At 50.0% G+C, this 23,481-nt stretch overlaps 10 protein-coding genes across 10 annotated transcripts; 5 read left to right on the plus strand and 5 right to left on the minus strand.

Moving 5' to 3' along the window:
- Positions 1 to 2,421: 2,421 nt before the first annotated feature.
- On the plus strand, positions 2,422 to 3,633 carry Aud_010348 (phosphatidate phosphatase App1 family protein; the record flags this gene model as incomplete). The annotated part of the gene is made up of 1 exon (XM_043295191.1): positions 2,422 to 3,633. One exon carries the CDS (start codon positions 2,422 to 2,424, stop codon positions 3,631 to 3,633), a length of 1,212 nt encoding a protein of 403 aa, XP_043151126.1.
- Positions 3,634 to 4,140: 507 nt separating this feature from the next.
- On the plus strand, positions 4,141 to 5,313 carry Aud_010349 (NADP-dependent oxidoreductase; the record flags this gene model as incomplete). The annotated part of the gene is made up of 1 exon (XM_043295192.1): positions 4,141 to 5,313. One exon carries the CDS (start codon positions 4,141 to 4,143, stop codon positions 5,311 to 5,313), a length of 1,173 nt encoding a protein of 390 aa, XP_043151127.1.
- An 898-nt stretch (positions 5,314 to 6,211) lies between these two features.
- On the minus strand, positions 6,212 to 7,509 carry Aud_010350 (GOLPH3/VPS74 family protein; the record flags this gene model as incomplete). The annotated part of the gene is made up of 4 exons (XM_043295193.1): positions 6,212 to 6,262; positions 6,322 to 6,815; positions 6,893 to 7,139; positions 7,240 to 7,509. 4 exons carry the CDS (start codon positions 7,507 to 7,509, stop codon positions 6,212 to 6,214), a joined length of 1,062 nt encoding a protein of 353 aa, XP_043151128.1.
- Positions 7,510 to 8,502: 993 nt separating this feature from the next.
- acpA (acyl carrier protein) lies at positions 8,503 to 9,328 on the minus strand (the record flags this gene model as incomplete). The annotated part of the gene is made up of 6 exons (XM_043295194.1): positions 8,503 to 8,510; positions 8,570 to 8,608; positions 8,676 to 8,724; positions 8,782 to 8,862; positions 8,974 to 8,991; positions 9,110 to 9,328. The coding sequence occupies 6 exons, from the start codon at positions 9,326 to 9,328 to the stop codon at positions 8,503 to 8,505; spliced, it is 414 nt and encodes a 137-aa protein (XP_043151129.1).
- A 412-nt stretch (positions 9,329 to 9,740) lies between these two features.
- On the plus strand, positions 9,741 to 10,625 carry Aud_010352 (NuoI/complex I 23 kDa subunit family protein; the record flags this gene model as incomplete). Its single annotated transcript, XM_043295195.1, has 3 exons — positions 9,741 to 10,030; positions 10,172 to 10,437; positions 10,495 to 10,625. The coding sequence occupies 3 exons, from the start codon at positions 9,741 to 9,743 to the stop codon at positions 10,623 to 10,625; spliced, it is 687 nt and encodes a 228-aa protein (XP_043151130.1).
- A 692-nt stretch (positions 10,626 to 11,317) lies between these two features.
- Aud_010353 (putative 60S ribosome biogenesis protein Rrp14) lies at positions 11,318 to 13,061 on the minus strand (the record flags this gene model as incomplete). The annotated part of the gene is made up of 2 exons (XM_043295196.1): positions 11,318 to 12,787; positions 12,909 to 13,061. The coding sequence occupies 2 exons, from the start codon at positions 13,059 to 13,061 to the stop codon at positions 11,318 to 11,320; spliced, it is 1,623 nt and encodes a 540-aa protein (XP_043151131.1).
- A 737-nt stretch (positions 13,062 to 13,798) lies between these two features.
- Positions 13,799 to 14,486, minus strand: Aud_010354 (putative phosphoglycerate mutase family protein; the record flags this gene model as incomplete). Its single annotated transcript, XM_043295197.1, has 3 exons — positions 13,799 to 13,907; positions 13,959 to 14,181; positions 14,258 to 14,486. 3 exons carry the CDS (start codon positions 14,484 to 14,486, stop codon positions 13,799 to 13,801), a joined length of 561 nt encoding a protein of 186 aa, XP_043151132.1.
- Positions 14,487 to 16,549: 2,063 nt separating this feature from the next.
- Positions 16,550 to 17,249, plus strand: hel10 (putative high expression lethality protein Hel10; the record flags this gene model as incomplete). The annotated part of the gene is made up of 2 exons (XM_043295198.1): positions 16,550 to 16,869; positions 16,946 to 17,249. 2 exons carry the CDS (start codon positions 16,550 to 16,552, stop codon positions 17,247 to 17,249), a joined length of 624 nt encoding a protein of 207 aa, XP_043151133.1.
- A 1,330-nt stretch (positions 17,250 to 18,579) lies between these two features.
- Positions 18,580 to 19,746, plus strand: Aud_010356 (mitochondrial 37S ribosomal protein uS2m; the record flags this gene model as incomplete). The annotated part of the gene is made up of 3 exons (XM_043295199.1): positions 18,580 to 18,610; positions 18,680 to 18,874; positions 18,938 to 19,746. 3 exons carry the CDS (start codon positions 18,580 to 18,582, stop codon positions 19,744 to 19,746), a joined length of 1,035 nt encoding a protein of 344 aa, XP_043151134.1.
- Positions 19,747 to 20,164: 418 nt separating this feature from the next.
- Positions 20,165 to 22,833, minus strand: Aud_010357 (putative alpha-glucosidase; the record flags this gene model as incomplete). Its single annotated transcript, XM_043295200.1, has 3 exons — positions 20,165 to 21,087; positions 21,149 to 21,179; positions 21,238 to 22,833. 3 exons carry the CDS (start codon positions 22,831 to 22,833, stop codon positions 20,165 to 20,167), a joined length of 2,550 nt encoding a protein of 849 aa, XP_043151135.1.
- Positions 22,834 to 23,481: the final 648 nt, after the last annotated feature.

Raw genomic sequence — 23,481 nt, forward strand, 5'->3', positions numbered from 1 at the left:
AGCTGGACCTTAGGATTCTTTCAATTCACTGCAATGGACTGCTCGGCTGCTGATGCTAAACGGCCCCTACCCGCCTGTAAGCCATTGGAGTCAAGCTTCGGCCATTCTGCTTGAGTACCTTTTTTAAAGCTGTACCTTCATATCGTTACTAGCAGCAGCTCAGACACTCAATTTGATTTTGTTAGAGGTATATTATGGCGAAGAACTTTGCTAGATCTCCAGACGCGAACAGGGATAAGCAACCATTCAGCCCTGTGGTTCACGTGATCTAACCATCATAGTGGAATTTCGTCTAATGATAAAGATAGTCGGCTGCTCAATCTATGCAAATGTTTCCAATTTTTGGTTATCTGATATATATGGACATTATCCGTGAATGATGGACTAGAAGAAAAGTAATGGAGATCCTTGATCTGATCCCAGCCCAAATCAAGTTATGTACACAAATGGGCTATCAGCCTGGAGCATTCGACAAGGTCGCCAATCCACCTTGACCGCTAATGTTGACAGCAGCATGAAAGCACAATATAATTGTGGCTGTTTATTCATCTTTCGCTCAGAATCCGCCCATACGCGCGTTGAGAGATGTCCGCTCTTTCCATCCTGTTCTGTATTTCATGTTCAACAGTCCGCAATCAGCCCACTCGAGTCAATGAAAAAGGTAGACCGCCTCAGATTGCCGGTAAGTCGACAGAGGTTCCTCAGACACTCGGTACGGCCAGATAAGCGGTATTGGGTGGTCGCCGATGAGACATGGTGGACGGCAATGTCTCTCTCCAGCAGTGACCATGGACAGAATGACAACGCGCACAAGTAGCAAGTTGATGAGTTTCGCACGAGTGGGTGAATGAATGGTCGGATGTTCGGTATATGAAAGGGTTGGCTGAGGCATAGCTTGGGAGCTCACGCGTGTTATCGTACTTTGATGTGTACCTCTTTGAAGTATAACGCGGCTGAGGAGTCCTGGTATAAGGCATCTCTCTAATGGTTAGCTGCATGGTGTGATGGTTTGGAAGTCAAGTCACAGTATGGATCTCGTGAATGTACAGCTAGAATATCAGCATCGAGCAAGAGGTTATTTATAAGGCTAGGGATCCCCATATTGAAGACCATCGGATAGGACTCGAGCGCTTTGGTCAATATAAGGGATGCCAATGTCATCATCAGATGGCACCAAGGCGTCCTGTCTCTGTTTGAAAAGAAACATACGCAAGGGCAATATCCTCGTGGGAATATCGTCTTGTTTCGAATCGTCAGTGAAGCTGAGTCTCACATTCCCTGAAACCCGAAGCAAAGCGAGAGATCTGATCATCGGTCAAATTGAGAGAAGCAAGGGCACATCTAAACCCAGTAGAGCTGAGGCCATCATAAGAGAGGGGAAATGTGAAAGGAATAGCGATAATTTGCTAAGAAGGGGCAGATTCAAGGGTTGATGCTGAGCAGAAATTCCCCCTTGTCTCCTTTGCAGCCGATTATTGTTGTTGATCTCTCTTCTTACCACCACCACATCGCAGCACATTATCAAATAACCTTGACGTGGTCAAGGGTTCAGAATTTCTGACTGATATTGAGAGCAGATCTGTTGTCTCAAATCAGGCGTCCTTCAATGTGATGAAAGAAAGACACACTGACTCATCTTGATTATTGCTCTCAGGCCAGCGAGGACTCTTTAATTGCCCCCCGTGTGCCGTAGTCAACTTGGAGGCTGTGCCACTCACGCAGTTAATCTCATGTCTTTTTCTTTCTATTCGTTTCCTTAGCAGCCACAAGCACCTCCTGAAGAAATACAGTGGCCCGTATTTGGTCGCATAAATGGCTATTGATGACGAGTATGATCGCCTTCGCGTTTACGTCTTTCCAACTGCCGTAGCCTTCTGTTGCTTTTCACCAGAAGCTCTGATTTGATGATGATCCGATGATTGAGTCAATCATCGAGGTCAGGCGCGGAGAAGAGACGGCTGATACTGGTTGGTCACAAGCATCACCAGGCTGACATCGTGTGCCCCTGACGCCAAGAGCTCTTCACGAACGTCGATCAAAATCGAAGGTTACTACAGACGGATAGTCAACCATCTCGTCTTGCTCCTCTGGCCAGTCAAACAATGGGAACTCTTGTGATCATTACCACATGTGCTTCCAGAAAAGTCATTGCCAGTGACTTGATGTTCGATATGATGGATTCTGCTCAGAGGTCAGGAGGACTAAGTCCCCAAATGATATATAAACCCAAAATCGCCAGCTGAGTTCGGAGAAAGCCTTATGACTCTTTGCGTTTCTTGCTAGGCTGTGTGGTTATTGTGAACCATTCATTTCTCTATATAAATCCATCTCTTGTGGCTTGTGTTTCCCTTTTCGCCGAATGTTTGCCTCGAAGCCCTACCTGTAGCTGTCAGAAGTTGAGTCAAGCAAAGCGCCGCAACGATGAGTTCTGTTACAGCAGGGGAGAGACCCCTGATGGTCGAAAGTCGACAACACAAACCCCGCTCTAAGACGAAGAGGAAGTTCAAGATGCTGAAATTTATCAGCTCTATCCTCTGGAAGCAGGCTTCATTACAGATAGCAAATGCTCGCCAGCATACAGTGTGGCTGTTTGATAATACAGCTTATCAGCGTGTCACTCCCAAAGCCCTTGGGCAAGGACGTCCGGCATGGCGTGTTGAAGTTGTCGCCTGCGTGTTTGAAAAGGACAGTCGGAAAGATATCAGCAAGTTTGTCGCAACGATAGCGGATCTCATTGGTCTCGATGGCGAGATAGGCACTGAGCGAGAGACCCGTCATCAGATAGCCCGTCGACTGCGGCCATTCTTGTACCAGACAGCACCTGCACATACGATGGTCATCGAGATCCCGTTGTCAGACGACTCCATACAGCTCCATCAAATTGGTCCCACGGACAGCAACGGTATTTGCAGCCAGACCGTGAATCTGGGTTCGCGCCATCTTGCAGACGGCACCAGGATACGGTCGTACCTTCGGGGTTGGGAGGGCGAAGTGTCCATGGACACGCTCTTCGCTGATCCGGAAGGCTGGCTTCTGATTTCCGACATAGATGACACTATCAAGTATACAATGACTTCAGAACCCACTGGCATCTTACGGACCACTTTTGTCGAGACAGCGCGTCCCATTCGAGGAATGCCTCAATTCTACTTCCACACACAGAGACAACTAGTACCAACCTGGTTCTATCTATCAGCGTCCCCATACAATCTGTATCCGTTTCTCCGCGAGTTCATCTATACCTGGTTCACTCCAGGCACACTGATGCTCCGGGAGTCTTCCTGGATGGATGTCGGTTCGTTGATTCGATCCTTTACTACATACACCATGGAGTATAAAGTGAACAACATGGAAAAGTTGTACCGATCTTTTCCGAAGAGACAAGTACTCTGCATTGGTGACTCTACGCAGACGGATCCAGAGGCTTACGCAGAAATCTACAGACGGCACCCAACCTGGGTGAAGGCGATTCTGATCCGTAAAGTCACAGATGTCCCGCACTTGGAAGGGAAGAATTCTCCAGAACGATTTAGGACTGCTTTCAAAGGGGTCCCGGAAAGTGTATGGACAGTATTTGAAGAACCCGAAGAAGTATATCAAGTTGTGGACCGACTTTCTCGGTCGATCCTATAGGTTGCTCGCGGTAGAGAAGGAACAACAGCGCGATTGGTGCACCAGAACCCGTCCACAATATTGTGTGCAGAATCCATGGCTAATGCCCAGGCTCTTCTGTCACTCTTAGAAGAGGTATGGCAAACAGTTATCCGATAACTGCTGGTAGAGTCGCTGATATAAGCACAGTTACGTCAACATGAGGGCATCCGCATCATCGACGTCTATACAGTCCGATGCAGTCTTGCTCCGCAGCGCTGCCAGCAGATTTATTGTTTCTGGTTATCAAAAAGTCAAATTTTCTGCTGTAAATTAGCGCCCATCACAGGGCGTTTGTTTCCCGAAGGGAATTTAGAATTTACCAGAGCTGCCTGTGTTGCATGGCTCTGTGACATTTCCGACACCTACAACTTCCTCGCATGCTCATTGACCTAGAGGAAGCATTTTCTACTATCAAGAGATACAGTAAATGAATAGCTATTTTGAACTCAACGGAAGATTTGCCTAAATACAGCATTTCTTTTCACCATGAAGCCAGCAAAGCCAGCGCAAGTTGATATGGATGAACAAACATTCGTCCCGAGTACGATGAGGGCCCTTTACTACAGCCTGAGCGACACTCACAGCCACGACGTGACAGCTGTGGATTGCCCCGAGCCAGGCCTGATCTTCGATACCGACTTCCCCACACCCATGCCGTCACCGAGCCAATACCTCATCAAAGTCCAAACGGCTGCCTTCTCGCATGACGAGCTGCGACTGGCGAAGGTGCTCAACCCGAGAATGTCCATCCCTCAGATCCCCCTCCACAACTTCTGCGGCAATGTTATCAGCACCCCTGATGAAGATCACTGGCACCCATCGGGCCCAAAGTTCAAAATCGAGGACGCCGTCTTCGGTCTGATCAGTCACACCCGGGACGGCGCCGCAGCCGATTACGTCCTCGCAACGGAAGACGAGCTCGCATTCAAGCCCAAGAACATCAGCGCCGCAGAGGCAGCGACGATCCCTTTACCTGCCCTCACCTCATGGCAAGCCCTCTTCACCTACGGCAAACTGGATCCCGCCGACACGGACCACGTCCGCGGTGGCCTGCGCGTGCTCGTCACAAACGCCCGCAACAGCGAGGTGGGTATCCAGGCGATTCAGCTGCTGCGGGCCCCGTCCTTGTTCCCGCACTATCGCCCGTGGATCTGCGCAACCTGCGACAACGAAGAACAGGGGGCAACCCTCCGCGACCAATTCCAGGTGGATGACTACATCATCGCCGCCCTCCCGTTGCCGGCCGATTGGGACCTGGCCACAACGTTCAAGCAGAAGCAGTGGGAGCCCGTGGATATCGTTATCGACTGCGCGGGTGAAGAGATGTTCCAGCAAGCCCACTCGCCAGCGGTTGTCAAGGAAGATGGCGCCGTCCTTACCGCCGTCGACTCCACGCCGGCTCAGAACGGGCGGACCGAGGAAGATACGCAGACCGGCAACGGCTCGAAGAAGAAAGGGCCCTTGAGCAGACTTATCTCTGTACAGCCGGATGGGAAGGCGCTCGCGCACATCGCGACATTAGTTGAGGAAAACAGCGTCCGCGGACGGGTGGAGAGCATCACGGATCTGGTCAACGGCGCAGATATACTAGCTGCGGGCGCTGCTGGCGCCGGGGGAGGGAGGCGAGGAGGCATGATGGTGATCCGGGTTAATCCATAGATGGTGTATAGTCTTTGCATATTCGGGCCAGGGAAGTTTTTTTGTTCTTCGTTTCTGTCATAGCAATCAGTATGCTGTCATTTGACTGGGGTCAGTATACAGGGTAAGGACACAATTTGCATTGGAGCGTACGAGCACGTCCTTTTAATTTTGAGACTCATATTTCAGGTACTATAATGGAACTTGCGTCAATCTATGACACCTAGATGACAATAAGGGTACTCGGCACTCGATAATAATCGGAAGACTTGGAATCGAAAATGGTAGTTTTAAGACAAACACACATTCTGAAGTAAAAGTAGGTAGAGTAGGCCCTCATCGCTTTGCCTGAGACAAAGATTCACAAGGCGACGAAGCATGCGAAAGCCGAGAGATAGTGGACATGCGCACTCCCAGCTGTTCCATTTGTTGAGTCCCGAGTGCTGGAGCGCGTTGATCCTTCAGCGATCGAACTGTCGAGACAGGCCCTGTGCTATCGATAGGCTGCGCATGGTCCATAGGATTCAATACACGATAATTATCGTGTAAGGTGATGCTCTGTCCTGCCGCCGCAAGACAGCCCCTGCCAGCGTCTCTCCCGAGGGAGTTCGCGAACGGAAAAAGATGGAAGCAGGTACAAGAAGCCCCGAGAGATGAGAAATTTTGGATTTCGAACAACCCGAAGGATAATCATTCAAGGAAGCAAAAATGAAGACCGTCTCGGACTGGTCTCAACCCGCGTACTTAAAAAAGAAGAAAAAATACATGAGATCGATCCACAAGTCTCTCTGCGTGCTATGTTCTGTGAGAAACCGATAGAAGATGTGAATGGGAAAGACAGAAGCAAATACTGAAAATTAGATTGATAGCGGTTGAAAACCTGCATACCGGTATAACAAAAATAGCAGGGCAGTTACTGCTACAGCAAGGAATCAAGTCTGGTAAAAACGCTCAAACATGCTGCGACAATCTGTAGATGTTTGCACATCAGCTTCTGTAACACCGTAAATAGGGAGCGACGAAACATACCTCCAATTGAAGTTCTCGATCCTTAGCTTTATTGACCTCGTCGTTGATGGCCTGTGCCAGGTTGGCACCAATGGCCTGCCCACCACCCGGTCTCCGAGCGAACGGCCACTGAGAATACTCTGCCAGCAACTCATCAACCTGCGCAAAAGACCGCTCTCTCGCCTCGTGGCTCATTGTAACAAGTGCATTCTCCAACACGTTGGCCGCATAGGCCGCGCATACCATGACAACAGTTCGAAGATACCGGAACTCAGCATCTTCGGGGAGCCATTGGTTGGCCGGCAGAATCACGGTGCGACTGCTACAAATGTTGCGGACACGGCGATGAAGATCATCTTTGGCGCCTCCGTCGGCGACTGGGTGTGTGGCCATGTCAAAGAGGAGGAAGTTACGTTTTTCGGTACGGAGAATGCCTTTGTCGACGAGACCCTTGGCAAGCCGCTCACGAACCTGTTTGAGTTGATACCCAATCTTCATCAAGTTCCATGTTTCACCTAGACGGTCGCATTAGCTACCCATCTTCTCTTTCGTATACCGTCAGAAGTTCAGTGGCCAGAGTCTTTGCACGCACCGCTCATCAGGTCGATCCATGAGTTCACGCTCATCTTCTCACTCGACTTCATCATTTTCAATGCCTCGTCCAGCAAGACTTCACCCGTCAATGTATCATCGATGACTTCGATTACGCGATCTGCGAGAGGGAACCGTCGCCGGGAGGAGTCCTTTTGCATGCTGATGCGACCGCGAAGAGCCAACTCGATGACAATGCAACCCCGAAGAGCGTAGGAAATGTTTTCGTTCCAGAATGAAAGGTATCCCTATCCGAGCGGAGAATCGCAAGTTCCATGTCAGCATTGCCTCATCAATGCGCACAAGCGGCTCATCAAGCTCGTGGCAATGTTTCAACCCAGCACTGACCTGTTTATCCTTTAACCCCAGCAGCAGCACTTCCTCCATCAGGGTCAGTTTGGGCTGCTTGCTTCGCTCTTCGGTCTCGCTGAGATCCCGGGGATCGAACGCGATCTTGTGGCCATTCTCAGAGCTTGTGAATGAGGCCTCGGGTCCGCGGTGGTCAAGTGCGGAGCCATTTCTAGATACCGGGGAGGACACTCTGCTATCATCGTTGTCATCTCCGCCAGCGACTCGACCGCCACCTCTCCGGCGAGTCAAGCCCCCGGCTGAGGCCATGAGGATGTCGGTATGGTAGGACGGTGGACTGAAAGCGGGGAACTGGTTGAGCAAGTGCTATTGACGGGGACTCGACCGTGGGATGTATATGGTGATGCTTCTAGGTTGGATCCGGAGCAGAACAGAAACTAAAGAAAAAGCAAGAAGGGGAGTCTGGTGATTATCCACTGATTTGCTGGGTGGAAATTAATTGTCAGGGGTGGTGGAGCGCAGAGCACAAGGAAGAGTGACAGATGAAAGCGACCACGGAAGACAAGAGGAGAAAATCACAGGGAAGAGCCAGAGGATGGCTAGGACGATATACCACAGTGACAGAGATCACTCTCTTGTGTAGATACTCAAGGAAGCAGATAATTGAAGTTCCTGTGCCTAATGATAATTAAAAAGATCATGATCGTCTCAAATAACATTTCTTTAATCTTTCTTACTAACTTCTGCTGGTTTGTTAGCGCTTCGCCAGTTACGGATCAGAGCCGCACCATGATACATCTGATCTTGAACCTCACCAAAAATTGGCATAATTTCAATTGACTTATCATAATTAGCTACGCGAACCCAATTAGTCCTGGGACGGAGAATTTGACTTGTGTCTTGAGCAACAGTTGGTCACTTGAAATGCAGTACCATACATTCAATTCCATACAGACACCATGCAACTTCCTTACAGGTACACCATCCGATCAATGGGACGGACAGAGAGAAATCATGAAGTTAACATTGTACTCCACCATTAACGATGTGTAAAGGAAACAATCATCTGCTCAGACGTGTTTCGTATCTACGAACAGCAGTAGACTGGTCAAAAATAGCATTCAAATGTGATATACACGATATAGTAGGGCGAAAAAGCACGGCATGCATCAGCATACAAAGCAGCATCCATGATGGCCAGCGGACCTCCGACTCTAGGATTTTGTCGCAGATGCACGCTCACATCCCTTTTCTTTTTCTATCAGACCCTCCAACCTATTCCCGGATCGTAGTATTAAGCGTTTAGTGGGCTAAACCATAATTAGTGTCAATCTCCAGGATACCCTGTTCTCGCACGAGACAAACTTACCATCAGGCTGGGCAAGGATGTACTCAACAGCCTTGTCAACTGTTCAAAGGAATCAGTAGATGAACTTTGATAAGCGATCTGCTAGGCACTGTCCGAGTGTACTTACCACTGTGGATAGTGTCGGCCTCCTTGTCGGGGATCTCAATGCTGAACTCCTGTTGACAGACTCGTTAATATAATACTCTTCTGGAAAATCGCCCGCTAAACCATACCTCCTCAATAGCCATCACAACCTCAACAGTATCCAGGCTATCCAGGCCGAGGTCGTTCGAGAAGTGGGAAGAGCCGTTGATCTGTTCATGTTAGACTTTGTCCATATTACCAATCTTTGCTCCTTCCAAAGTTTGAGGATCAAAGGGGTAGCCGGCCCATAGCATCACCGGCCATAAACGGTGACCACGAACCTTGCTGGCATCGGAAACCTATACACCATCAATTCGCGTCAGTAATTCTGTAATCGAGCACCAGTTCTGGTAATGTATTTGCTGTCCCATTCGATGGACCACTGAAAGCGAGAGAAAAGAAGTCGAATAAACGAACCTTATCAAAGTTCTTCAAGAGGTTGACTATCCGGCCCTCGACCTCCTCCTTGTTCAGACCGGCGGGGGCAGAGTAGAGGCGGACACCCTGGTAAGCAAAGCGAGGGGCGAATTGAGCAGGACGAGCAACAGGAGAGCTACGGATCTGGAAGGCAGTAGGAGTCCTGACAGCACGGGGAACGGAGGCTCTCAACGAGCGGACGACAGCGGAACGGAACATGGTGACAGTGTCTAAGGGTAGGTGAAAGGGGCAAATTGCCTGACGAAGTAAGACCCGACTAAAGGATAATTATTCCAACAAGAGAATATAGAACAAGGAATGGAGGAGACGAGTGCGTCAGGGAGAATTGATAGATACCCAGGGAACCTGATTGACACAAGAGATGGAGGTTTCCATCTTTTGCTTTGCGCTTGCGGCTCGGGAAGCAAAATCCTGCCGGCGGCCAATCAGCGGGCGGCAGAAAGGAATGACCTAAGCACTGCCGTTGCTAACTTGCTCCAAACCAGCAAAAGACAGTCGGAACCTCATATCTTGCTGGCATTGAACCCTCTCCACCCTCAACCGGGCCTTCGCTCTCCTCGTCTCCTCCTCGTCTTTCTCCTCTCTACTCTGCTTCTCTACAAGCGTCACAATGGCCTCCTCGACATCTGTTGCGAGGCTGGTCGCCTACCGTCGCCCTACTCCCTACCTATTGGCCTCCTCTCCCCGTCTTTCGCCCTTGGGTTCAATCGCAAACTTCTCCTCCTCGGTGTCGAGAGCTGCTACACCAGCCGGTCCTCCTCAGCCTGGATTCCGTTTACCTGCGCCGAGAAAATGGGACCAGGATCCGGAATCTTCGCTAGACAAGGCCAGCAAATACTTCCTTATGGCTGAATTGTTCCGGGGCATGTACGTGGTGCTGGAGCAGTTTTTCAGACCACCGTAAGTTTTCCTGGCCCATTCTCGCATCTGCAAGCTTTGTACAGTCTCAGAGCCAGTTTTCCATGATTCTGGCTGTACATCATGATTTGTTTTTAAGCATTTTGAGGGGTCATGAGGCTAAGACCAATCTCTAAATTATAGTTACACTATCTTCTACCCCTTTGAGAAGGGTCCCATCTCCCCCCGTTTCCGTGGAGAACATGCTCTGCGCCGCTATCCCACTGGTGAGGAGCGCTGCATCGCTTGCAAGCTCTGTGAGGCCATTTGCCCCGCTCAGGCTATCACCATCGAGGCCGAGGAACGTGAGGACGGAAGCCGTCGGACAACCAGATATGACATTGATATGACAAAGTGCATCTACTGTGGCTACTGCCAGGAAAGTTGCCCCGTCGATGCGATTGTCGAGAGTAAGTTGATCCGACAGGTTGATTAGCGTGACCCCACAGCTGACAGGATACACGCAGCTTCCAACGCGGAATACGCCACTGAGACCCGAGAAGAGTTGCTGTACAACAAGGAGAAGCTTCTGGCCAATGGTGACAAGTGGGAGCCAGAGATTGCCGCAGCCGCTAGAGCCGATGCCCCCTACCGATAGGGCACTGTTGATTTCTCTTTTTATTCATGAGGACCTTTCTACGCTTGGTTGTTGTACTCTAGCGATCCTTGCCGAGAGATCGGAATTCACAAAATTAAAGTGACGGAAAAAAGAGAGTTTTCCATCCATCAAGACGGCAAAGGTATTGACTCCTTTATGGAAAGTCTAGCTTTGCCTCTCCGCCTTGTACATAACGAATTCTCCGCCTGCGTTATTCGCATATACTGTTCAGGCTTAAAGGAGTTTTCGAGTCGCCAAAATGTGGCGTTCCTGTTTTTTGTCTTTGTCGCGAAGTCACAGGAAATCCTGGTTTGTCTCTGTTTATTTTCCACTGTTCTGCTAATGAGTCAATCAAACAATTCACTTTTCATTTGTATCAACATGGTATCTGTCCAGCCTGTGGAGCATGGGGTCTTCTAGTTGTCCTCAATAACAGTAGTCATCTGAAGGCATTAAATATATATGCTCCACCAGTGTAGGACAATAAATGAAAAGACAAAAAAGCCCTGATATTTGCACGAACAAATCGCTGCCTATGCATACATGCACAACATGAAAAGAGAGCATTTCCCAAAAGACCCCAAACACCAGTTCTCCAGATCCCACACTCAGCTTCCTTCCCTTACTTTTTGACAGGGCTGTCTGTCATAGATACACACAACTGCGGAGCCATCACCTTGGACGACTTTCCTTCATTTCTTTCCACCCACCTTGGCTTTGAAGCTTCCCTCAAACCCAGGTCTGGCCTTCTTCTTCCCTCCGGCAGGTTTCTTGCCCTTGTTGCCTTTCTCCTCACGTCGCTTGCGGAGGTTCTCCTCGCGCTTCTGCTGACGCACGTCCTTGCCCTTCTTGACGGCTTCAAGACGCTCCTTCCATTCCCGCTCGGACTTCTTCTTCGCGGACTCCCTGCGCTTCAGCGCCTTCTTGAGGAGCGAGGTGTCATCACGGACGCGTTCTCCGTGCGCCCTCTTCTTGGCATTCAGCCACATGTCCTTCTGTTCAATATCCGCACGCTTCTCCTCATCCATCTCGGCCAGACGGGCCTTCTTTGCCTCAGCCGCTTTTAGTGCCGTAGCGGGGTCCTGCGGCCCATGACGCTTTGGCTGTTCCCGAACGCTCATCAAACTGGGGTCGGCCTGCTGGCCGTCGCCGAACACCACCCGGCCGAATGAGTAGTTGACGTTGGAGCCGATCGAATCTGCGGGGGACCGCGGCGACGCAAGAAGCGAGCCAGAGCCACCGGGGGAGAAGCGCTTGGCCATGGCCTCGTCTTTGGCGCGCTGCTCTTCTTCCCTGGCCTTCTGTCGCAGCAGTTTCTTGTGTTCCTTGCGCTGCTCGGCTTTCTGCCGGCGAGCCTCGATCAGCTCCTGGCGGTTTCGGGCGGGCTTGCCGTTTAATCCGTCAGCATGCCGGGCGGCACGCAGCTCGTCCAAGCGCTTCTGTAAGCGCTGTTTTAACTCTTCTGGGGTCGGCTTGAGAGGCTTGGGTTCAGATGATGACTTTTGGGAGGCGTCGTTGGCGTCTGTGGAAGCAGAAGGAGGGGCGATGGAAGATATGGAAGAGCTGCCGGAGTGGTCATTTGAGGCATCAAACCCGGGAGAGTTGGGTGCTGAGGATGGAGAGGATGACTGTTCTGCGGGCTCGGGGTTGAATTCGAGTGAGAGGCCTTCCTCAGGGACAGCACCTTCTTGCTCAATCTCATCATCGCTGTCTTCTACCTTGGAAGGCTGCTTCTCTTCTGCCTTATCGCTCGCAGGCTTCGACTCGGACTTTTCACTTTGTTTCTCTTTCTTGGCAGCTTCCTTGCCCTTCTTCTTCTCTTTCTGAGCGGCTTTCTTCTGTGCTTTCTTCTCCTCTCTTATCTTCTTGCGCGCTTCGGCTTCCTCCAATTTGGCCGCCGTGTCATCCGATTGCTCTGTAGCGGCCTGCTTCTGCTTTTTCGATTTGGCATCGCCTCTCTTTAGGCCTTCCTTGGGAAGTTCAGAGCCCAGCTCTTCTTCCCCGGATGACTCGGGCCCATTCTGCTTCTCCTCGTCCCGCTTACGCTTCCGTGCATTCTCGTCCATAACGTCCTTGGCCGTTTTGGCAGAATCGGGGTCCAATTTCGCACGTTTGGCTTCGCGGGCTTGCTCCTTTGTCTGCTTCTTTCGCTTCCATTGGTCCTATAGAAGGAATTATGGTCAACCACGGCCGGGGAATATTCAAGCCAAAACGGAGAGAAAGAAGCAATATTTTTTTTTTCACTGGGTGGGGAGCATGGGATTATTCATGATGATCACGTACGCTGCCATCTTCACCATAATAGTACTTCGCAGGAATCAAAGACAGAAGACCGTCGAAGGCCTGAGCATGGCTTCGCAACCGATCCTGATAAAAAAGGTTGTTAGTTTCCCAAGCGTCGTGAGCGCGGGGCTTACGAAGCTTCAGGAACCACATACCTCGATATCATCCATCCTGACTTCGATATCAAGACCGCAGACTATCCAATTATAGAAACGAGCGATCTCGTTGCAATATCGGGACGTTGGTTCGTCTTGCTGGTTGTCCAGAATCGGTCGGTCAAAGTCGTTAGCGAAAGCTGCGATACCTCGAAAAATTTAGGTGGGTGTTGAAATCTTGGCATTCAGTTTTCTCCGCTCGGCTGGACTGATTGGAATGATTGGTTCACCGCCCGCACAGTAGATTCACTATCCACATTGAGATGTATGAGGATTATCTATAACTTAAGGACAGTGTTGACATGGGACTTTTGGAGTGGTGGACGGTAGGTATATTAAAAGACCAGAGGCTATTGTTACGAGCGACTGGAGCTTCTATCTAGTGTTAGTGTGGTTAATCAATAGCTGCTCCTTTATCGCTCTACGGTTGAATGGACTGATTCGTCTTAGTCAACTGAATGAATGACAAGAAAGTGAAACATATAATGGTATGAGGCAAAGAACAGTTTCTCAGAAGGGTGCTTGCGATATTTGGTGTCGTCTATGCTTTGGGCATAAGCCTCTTGCCCATCTAACCACATGTTACCAAGAGCATGACATATGAATATAGAAATGTCAATTACTCCTTCGCTATACGCATATTTATTGAGCCTTGAACAAAAACGCCGATAAAAGTCCTACCGAGACGAAACCTGCCACCGTCTTGCTGCTCCAACCAAGGGGATCCCACGCTCGTCAACCTTGCACCTTAAGTAATGACCGAGTATCAAGACCAGGGCATCCTTCGCTCCTGACATCCGTGATATTGTCGTAAGGAAAAGCAACAGTCCAGATCAAATCGAAGCTGGTCGGAATTAGCAAGGATTCAGGCACGGAATAGCCCGGCACGACTCACCGGTCCTCTGGATATTCCAGGGCATGATCAGAGCCCAGTTCCTCCACGATTTCTTTCATTTTCCCATGTCGCCAGGAAACCAGAATATTTCCCGGTCCCTGGAAGTTCCTCACGAGTTTTGCTACGCATCTGACTTGATTCCGTTTGCACGAGAGATCAACTGCAAGACCTAAGTCGATAGCGAGTGGGAGCACGGTCTCGAACGAGCGTCTGTGTTGACCGTCTAAGCGAGAGTAAATGGTTAGATCAACATTATCCGGCTAAGCCGTTAGGTAACGCCAGTAGAGACTATGGCATACATCTGTTAGGCCTCGGGGCGACGATATAGCCAATGTCATATGTTGAGTTGACACCGAACACGTCTCGGAGGCATTGGGCTCGCCTGAAGCCGTCGGCGTTCAACCCGGAGTCCTCGGGGTCGCCGGATTTCTCGCCATGACGAATGATATAGACTGTTGGGTGCTCTGCCGCTGTTGAGGTGATCAGGAGGGATGCAAGAAGCAAGACGAGGAAAGAAACATGATACATTCTGCCCAATATCCTCTCCGGGAAGAGGTTCACTATGCAGATGCGCTGATTAGATGGATATAAAAGTTTAAACAACTTCTTATAGCTTCTCCATCACAATCCCTCATGAAAGCATGCTTGACCGTATGCAAGATGCGGGTGACTTCACTACTGAAAGCAAGCTCAAGTGGTGGGTCGCGTAATAGTGCAAAGTCGCTCACGTAGATCAAAATTGAGCTGCAAACGCATGATCGGTCCACTACAATGTCTCATGCTAATGTCGTTAGTTCTCATCACAAAGGGGCGTTTCATGTCGATTGGATTGAGCAAACTTCTGTGAGAGGTAGATCAGGTGCCTTTTCCAGCCGTTAGTTGGTTAAAGAAGTTTGCGTGACTCGGCCATTATGTGATTGTCCTTGGTAGGAAAGTAATGATCATGAAGTAGTCCAGCGTCTTTTGCCCCAAAGATGGGTTGCTTGCTGACACATGTTTACTTTTTCCGAGAGTGATCATCCGCATCTGATAGGCGTTGAGCATGACTCTTGCGACATTTTCATCCCGACATCACACGCTGCATGAACTGTGGAGCGAGCTGATTGTAGATCAGTGGAAGGAGAGCCTCTTGGTGAAGTAGACATTGAGACTTATAGTATTGAATGGTGGTAGGCACCAGGTACAGGGTTAGTCGTGGCTTATCTAGTGGGAGCAGGGACGTATATAACAGAGTCAGTCAAGTCGGCTGAACTTGGATACGGACAACAGCAGTATCTAAGCATATAGATATCAAGTTCCGAGTAGATGGTTGCTCAAATCTTGCAGCTGCGATTTGGAATTCCCCCTTGTAGCCTTGCCCAGAGAATGTCCGAAACGCGACGATTAAGAGCCTAGCCCATTGAGCCGAAAGACCCATCTCCATGCTCAACCCAAAGCGGCTCATTTTTGTTTCGCCCTGTGTTTCTCTGTGTCCGCGGCGCCGAAGGACTGAGCTCTATGCCATAGGTAGGTAGTCAATGGAGATGCGAATAATATGGCTGCCTGTTGAGTGGAATTAACGTGAGGGGTGAGGCAGTTGTATGATTGGAGGGGCGTGCTTGCTACAGTAAGGTAAGGTATCCAAGATACCTTACGGAAGTCGGCAACCTCGGATATGTCACGATGAATACATTGAACAGATTGCAGTCCCTAAATATAGCTTTGCAAGAACAATATTACGAATTCAGAAATGACAGGCACAGGATAATGGTTGTTTGTCAACGGAGTGGATAATAACAGCAAGATGCATTACGCTCTTGCCATTGCACAGCCACTCGACCCAGCCACAGGTGGCTCTATATACTGTATTTTAATGGCAATCCGATAGGTAACAAACAGCGGTCCAGTTCGTCGAGATTTAGGCAACTAGAAATTGAGAGTTTTCTTTAGTTCGAAATTTCAAGTCTCTTGTTGATATCCAGAGCCAAGAATGCAGTCGCTAATAATAATTGGAGCCATCTAGCATCGAAATTCAGGATCTGATCAAAATTTACCTAAACGAGTAAAGCCCAGAAGATCTGGCGGGGCATGTTCTGCGTAATAGAACGTACAACTTTCCGTATTGTTGTCGAACTCAGCCCTGGGCTTTTGGAAGGCCACAGCCACCCCGCTCCTTTCGCTGACCATAACGCGTTGTGGCGTAGGTATTTATTTGGGAATATGGATCATGAAGTCGAAATGTATGGCCATGAAATGGTTAAGCCACAATTTGAAGTATCCGCATACCAATGGGGGTTGTCAGAAGCGCCCCATCGATGACGGGACAGTGATAGCATCCGACAGATTATTGTATTGTCCCATAGGGATCCAGCGGTGGTCTCATTGCCCTGGGCGCGACTAAATGACTGATTGTGGGGTTCATCCCGTCAGCAATCAACTCAGCCCTACATGTACCAAGTTATAATTTACTAGGTAGTAGATATAAAAGACAGGAGGGACGCCCTTGAACTTTACCTCTGCTTCATCATTCTTCAGTCAATCACACATTATCTCCTCTTGAAAGTTCCATCTTATCCACCTTCTATTACTCCAACAAACCGATCAACACAATCATGTCCGGTCCATACGATCATTATTCCCAGCAGCAAGGCTACGGCCAGGGCCAAGGCCAATACCAGCAGGGAGGATACTCCCAAGGCGGCTACGGACAGCAGTCTTACCCTAACCAGCAATACGGCCAGGAATATGGCCAACAGCAAGGTCAACAGCATGGTCAGCAGCACGGTCAATACGGAGGCTCTGGTGACTACTACAACCAGCAGCGCGATTACAACCAGGATCAGTACGGCCAGCACCAGCAGAGCCAATACGGTCAACACGACCAGTACGGTCAACAACACCAGGGCCAGGGGTCATACGGGCAGCAGTCTGGGTATGTCACCTGCCCCACCACTCTCTTCTCACGTACATAAACTTCCGGCAACATCAGCTGACCTTTCTCTCACTAGCTACAATGACCAGAACGCTCCCGGTGGAGCCCAAGAGGGCGAACGAGGACTCGGCGGTGCTCTCGCGGGCGGTCTCGCGGGCGGCTTCGCAGGCCACAAAGCTGACCACGGTATTCTGGGTACCATCGGAGGCGCCATCATGGGATCTGTCCTGGAAGACGCCGTCAAGAAGCACAAGAACAAGGACGATACACCCGGATACGGCAGCCACGGTGGCTCCCAGTACGGCAGTCACCAGGGCGGGCCTGGTTCGTCAAGCGGCGGTAGTCTGATGGGTAACTTGGGCGGCTTCTTCAAGAAATAGATTTCTTGGATCGTCCTCGGCTGAGACGGAATTCCGAGTTTCTCTTTTTATCTATGTGATGACTTTGACCTGCACGAGGATGACTTGCTGCTGCTTCGCTTGTTTTTCCTTGATACCGATGTTGCACATGAGGCAGTTTGCTTGACGGCCAATGACTAGATTTAATTTGTTTCGATATGCACTTTGAAGACGAAGACTGATTTGCAGAACGTATATTGTGCCGTAGTAACGTGAGCGATGCTGATTGATTTGGTCAATGCATCCCAAAGAACCTTGCTAACATGATGGCTTTTGCTTTCATCAATCATCAAGCGGCCAAGATGTTCGTCTACCGAATGAGCTTGACCTCAGCTGGTAAGAGTCCGCTCAGATCAGAGTATCTTCCGCAGTCTATGTAGGTGACTTGAATGTCATGGTAGCACTGGCCGTGTCGACATGACTCTCGAGCCGCATGACTATAGCTTCATCGCGAGACAACCGGTCGGCCGTTAGGCCTTGATAGCGGGCCGACGATTGCTTCGGAACCATTCCTCGGCCAGGGTACATATATCGCCTGCATATAGTTGTTTCCAGATAGTATTACAGTTGTCGTTGATCACATTTCATTTTCTGGTGCTGAGGTACTTCACAGATGCGCAACAGGTGGTTATGGTGTTGAAGAGACTGCAGTGCTGGCCAGTGAGTCAGGTTGTAAGACTTTGTATGCTTGTGTATCCTTTGATGTCAAGCCATTGAAAGATCTCCGGCTATGAATTGAAGCCTTTATCCGCAGTCCAAGAGCTTCTGAGAATTTCCCTTTGAGGCTTTGAGCACTCCGAAGCAGATGGCAGACAATACAAGCATGTTTCACAGTTTCCCAGAATTAGGCAGGCAGAGAAATAAGTGTCCTTACAGTTCATTTTGAGTAAAATTCAAGACAAGGATACCATAATAGCGACACTTCTTCTCTTCTCATCCTGATCTGAATTCTGAAGCACCCGATGGCTTTAGTTCATTTGAGAACGAAGAGAAAAGAGTCCCCGAAGACATTCTTGTCAATGGGAATATCTGTGGGACAATTCACTGTCAGCAATGCAATAGACATGACAGACTGATGGTATGAGCCTTTATATACTGTCTTGCACACTCCCTTCCAAGTAAAAATACCCAATATAGCTGTGGTTCAGCGGGTGTGATCTATGAAGGGTGCACCCGCCCTAAAATGGACTAGCGCATTATATGTGCCTCAGGCCCGAACATCCGCCAAGCCCGACATCAAAAGTTCGATCGGCCGGAAACTGAGCATTTCGCATACGGAGCAGCTCAACCTTCTAATTCAGCATATTTCAAGATGATTGTTCGACAATTATGCGTGCGGCAGAGTATGTTTTCAATTGATAGTTGTTCGATATAACATCATTTGAAATCTGTTGTTAATCAGTCTTCTGCAGGTCGCCAACTTGCTCTGAATAGACAGACTCGCATCCTGAGCCGATTCTCCTCGACAGGAACTCCTGTCGAAACCGCAGTAGAAACCCCCGCAAAAGAAGTAACGCAGCAGCCGGGTTCATCTGCCAGCGCCGCTAAAGAGACAGGCTCAGTAGCGCTGTCAGCCAAGGAGGCGTGGCGCAAGCGCGAACTGCAAAGTGAGCGAGAACGAACAATCTTCCTCCACCTCCTGCTAGAGTTCTGACTTTATACCCTTGCAGGACACAATTTTCACGCCCTCGGTAGTGATGTAGCAGTCGCATACCAACCAGAAGACCTGATCCGAAATCCTCCTCGACCCTCCGATATCACCCTCGAATTGCTCCTCGCATCTCAAACACATCTCGGCCATTCTACTTCTCGCTGGAACCCGCAGAACTCGCGCTATATCTTTGGTATTCGAGAAGGTGTTCATGTTATTTCGCTCGATATAACTGCAGCGCACTTGCGGCGTGCAGCCAAGGTTGTGGAAGAGGTTGCTGCCCGAGGTGGATTGATTCTTTTCGTCGGCACACGAAAGGGTCAAAAACGGGCTGTTGTCCGGGCCGCGGAGCTGGCCAAAGGCTACCACATTTTTGAACGTTGGATTCCTGGCAGCTTGACCAATGGACAACAGATCTTAGGCCATTGCGATACCAAGGTGGTAAATGCGTTTGACGAAGAATTGCCGGAATTCAAGGATTCTCGGACGGATCAGCCGGCAATTAAGCCAGACCTTGTGGTGTGCTTTAATCCCATTGAGAATGTTGTTTTACTGCACGAGTGTGGCTTGAACAATGTTCCAACAATCGGCATCATCGACACGGATGCCGACCCAACTCAAGTAACTTACCCCATTCCTGCGAATGACGACAGTTTGCGTTCCGTGGCTGTCATTGCTGGTGTCCTGGGAAGAGCCGGAGAGGCAGGCCAAAAACGGAGACTGGAGGAGGCGAAGAAGGGCAAGATCACACACAGACTCCCTACACTGAAGGAGCTCGGCATCAAGCTTCCAGAGAACATGGCTGAGACCGCCGAAAACCAGCAATGATGTGTGTTGACCCTTAGTGAGGTTTTGTTATTTCATACCCAAAGTCCGGTATTTCAATCAACTGAGGGATTGTATTGTATAGAGCTATGTAAAGTCTTCTCACTTTCTGGTGCGATCATCTGTATTAACAGCTTCAATTCAAGTCAACTTTCCGGGAGATCTTCCTTTATATCCTCTCAAGCAAGCGGCCATATCAATAAGGATCCATATCTTGTTCGGTATGGAGTGTCAGCCGGGTGTTCAACCGCGAAATCTGAAGCAATAAGTTCAAGAAGTTCAACGTGAATTCTCTCAAAGCTCGTCTATCTTTCTATTCTGCAACGCTAAGCCTCTCTTTCTTTTCCTTTGTGCATAGCCTTATTGCCAACTACAGAGAATCGGCTATTCAGGAACTGTGTGACTCATCACGCTGTAGCATCTAATTCTTCAAAGTAAAAACAACGCGGCCTCGAGAGTCTCTCCCCTTGTATTCCACAGGCCTGCCATCATCAGACACAACGCGTCTCTCGTCACCGTTGTGCAAGATGATATCCAGATCCTTCCAAGCGGGAACAAAGCCGCTCTCTTCGTCGCGTTTGAATCCAACAGTTACCTTCTCCTCCGTCGAGCTGTAGCTGATGATGTACGTTGACATCGTAGGCTGCAGGGAAATTCCGTCATCCTCAAACCAGCTAGAGGTGAAGACACGACCATGAGAGCTGACCTTGGGAGGGAATATCTCAACGCCTCTGTAGTCGTCAAGTTCCTCTACAGCCAATGAAGCCTCAGTCTCATCCCCAGGCACTCTGGTTTGAACGGGCTTTCCAACAGGAATGGCACCACCGATACGCGCAACAAGCGGGATGCTTTCTCTCCATTGAGAAGGAATCTCGACCCACTGGCCGGAGGCGTAATAGGTGTAGGGCGCGTTCATGTTGACATACCCAAAGTCGAACTCATCATTCGCCTTACGGGGAAGGTACATCTTCGCGACGGTTACACCGGGCTCGTACACGCCTCCAACAAGGATAGTGTCACCGAACCAGAACTGTTCTTCTCCGGACTTGAGAGCCTTGGTCCAGACTTCTGGATCGGACTCGTAACCCCATCCAATCCAGCGCTGAGGTGGAGAAGCGGTCAGGTGGCTCTCCAGACCAAGGGAGTATATGTAGGGGAGGATCTCATAACGGCGCTTGATGGTGTCGCGGACCAGCGGAGTGATCTCGGGGTACATCCAGGGCTCAATGACATCTCCCACAGAGGTGTTTCCGGGCGACGTTTTGAAGCAGTTGATGGCGAACCGGGGCGAATGGATACCTAGTTGGACCCATCGGAGGAGGAGTTCGGGAGAGGGTTGTGGTCCTTATTGAGGAAACAGTCAGATTCTTCGTCTTCAACAGTACTCTCAAGGGAGGAGGCATACCTTCGAAACCACCAATATCATGGCCGCAGCACTATCAAGAGTCAGCATGCAATGTTCGCCCAGCTCAGTCTGTTATGGCGAAGTCTTACCTGCAACAGTGAAATACCGGCGCTCAAAGACAAGGCGTTTGCGCCTTTCATGCTCTCCCAACTAGTCACATTGTCTCCACTCCATGAGCTGGCTGCATACCGAAGAGTGCCAGCAGTGGCACTTCTTGTGAGAACAAATGGTCTGTATTTGGGCTCCATGTCGACTAAGGCGTCATGAGATGCCTTGCCCATGAGTTCAGTATGCATTGCGCGGCCCCAGAGCCCGACGGATTTGTCGCTCTGTTTCTTTGCCTTCTCAGCGACTACTGATCCATCCAGAGCCAGTTGCCATTCATCATCGGGAAGCGTATATTCGTTGTTGTCGTTCCACATACCATCGATTCCGGCTCGCTTCAGGCTCTGGACACCTTCATACCACCATCGGAAAGCGAAGGAGGAGGTAAAATCGATGTGGCATCCATCACCACCGGTCGCACCTCCTGCGCTCCATAGTCTCATTGTGCCCGGTTCCTGAGTATCGGGCTTCTTGAACAGTGCCCCTGCACTGACAAGCTTCTGGTAATCTGGATGTGACGCAAGCACAAAAGGCTTGATGTTGGTAAGGAGTCTGATTCCTCGAGCGTGGTACTTCTTAATCCACTCTTCGGGGTTGGGGAACCGATACTTGTTCCAGGTGAAGACATTGCGGACCTTGGGTTCAGTCTCTGCAATTGAGTAGCCCGAGCTCATCTGGTGGGCAGAGCATGGAATGCCGTGCTCCTTGAGCTTGTCCGCGAACTCCATGAGTCCTTGGTGCGCAGGTGGGTCATCAACCATGGTGTACTTGTAGCCTCCAGAGATGTAGCCATAAGCCCAGCGAGGTACAAGGAGCGGGAAGCCAAGGAGCTCTGCATATGACCTCACGGTATCTTTGAGTGTCTTCCCTACGATCAGATACTGCTCGAGGCCACCATAGTCTTGACGGTACACCTTGAAGTGACCCCAGAGTCCATCGATTTCGGAACCGACTGACCACGTCCCTCTGGCATGTGTCGTTGAGAATATGGCCACGCAACCAGCGGGAGTCACCTTGATCAGCAACGGGATGTGCTTATACAACGGATCTGTGTTGTAAACATCGTATCCGAAACTGTCTGTCGCCGAAAGCTGGAAGTGACGCCCGGTGAGATCCATGGGTGCCCTCTTCTCTCCCAGCCCAACATGAAGCGCATTCCGGTCGTGCTCAGAATAGTGCGCGATGCCGGTTGCGTCGGTCACGTACGAGCGCAATGGCAGATCCCGGTGGAGGGGCTTTTCTTCACCGGTCCACGACAACGAGACTACTGGAGTCTCGCTCCAGTCGACTGTGGCCGTCACGTCGCCGACCTCAATTGTCTTGGATGAACCGCCACCGGTGGCAGATACATGAATGCCATTGAGGTCTGTTTTTGGCTTCGAGATGCTCGGATAGGGAGGAAGAGGATGGTCTTGCGAGGAAAATGTCACACGGAAAAGGTTTTGACGAATCGGTTCGAATGAGAAATTAAAGGAACGATCTTTCGAGTTTCCTGAGCGCAGATACACTGAGGGGTCCGTGGCGGTATTTCCTGAAGGCTGTTCTTGGTAGCCTTTGGGGCAGAATTCCTTTTGAGGCATGATCGCTTATAGTTCGTTCGGTACACCGCGAGGTCAATTGATTCGAAAGAAGCAGGTCAGGACAACTCTCGCGGAGACTTTACAGGAGAAGAATCCTACAGTACGACGACATCATATCTATTTCAATGCTTCTCCTCATTATCCCCTCATTCGAAAAAGGGTAAGGTGGATAAGCCTACGAGTAGTGTCACCGAGGAGTATATGATCGGGCTTCGGTTTCTATCTCCGTTGACATTCTTCATCCCCGCATAACTTCGTCGGTCCATCGCCGTCTTCTCCGCGACTTGTCTCACCTGGTGACTCTTCATGTTGAATATGGCCATCGGGATTTCCTGCCGAAATCCGAAACCAACATCTCCCCGGACTAACACGAACCTTCGCCCCGCTTCGTAGACTTCTGGTCCCGTTCGATTGATTGGACGAGGCGCCGGAGGTTGCCCGTCGCTAAGATTCATGCCATGCAATCTGATGTTTTAGCTTCATATTTCCCATATGCTACCAAGGCTAGATGGCCTTGGTCTCGCGATTGACTTTGCAGACCCAGGTAATAATGATTTTCCGCTGTCATTTGCCGTCGGGTTTTGGGTCGCGTCGTCCGGGGTTGACCTCCCCACGGGGTTCCCCATACCTCACTCTCGAAGACTATCA

Source organism: Aspergillus udagawae, assembly GCF_001078395.1.
Source record: "Aspergillus udagawae IFM 46973 DNA, scaffold_9, whole genome shotgun sequence".
NCBI lineage: Eukaryota > Fungi > Ascomycota > Eurotiomycetes > Eurotiales > Aspergillaceae > Aspergillus > Aspergillus udagawae.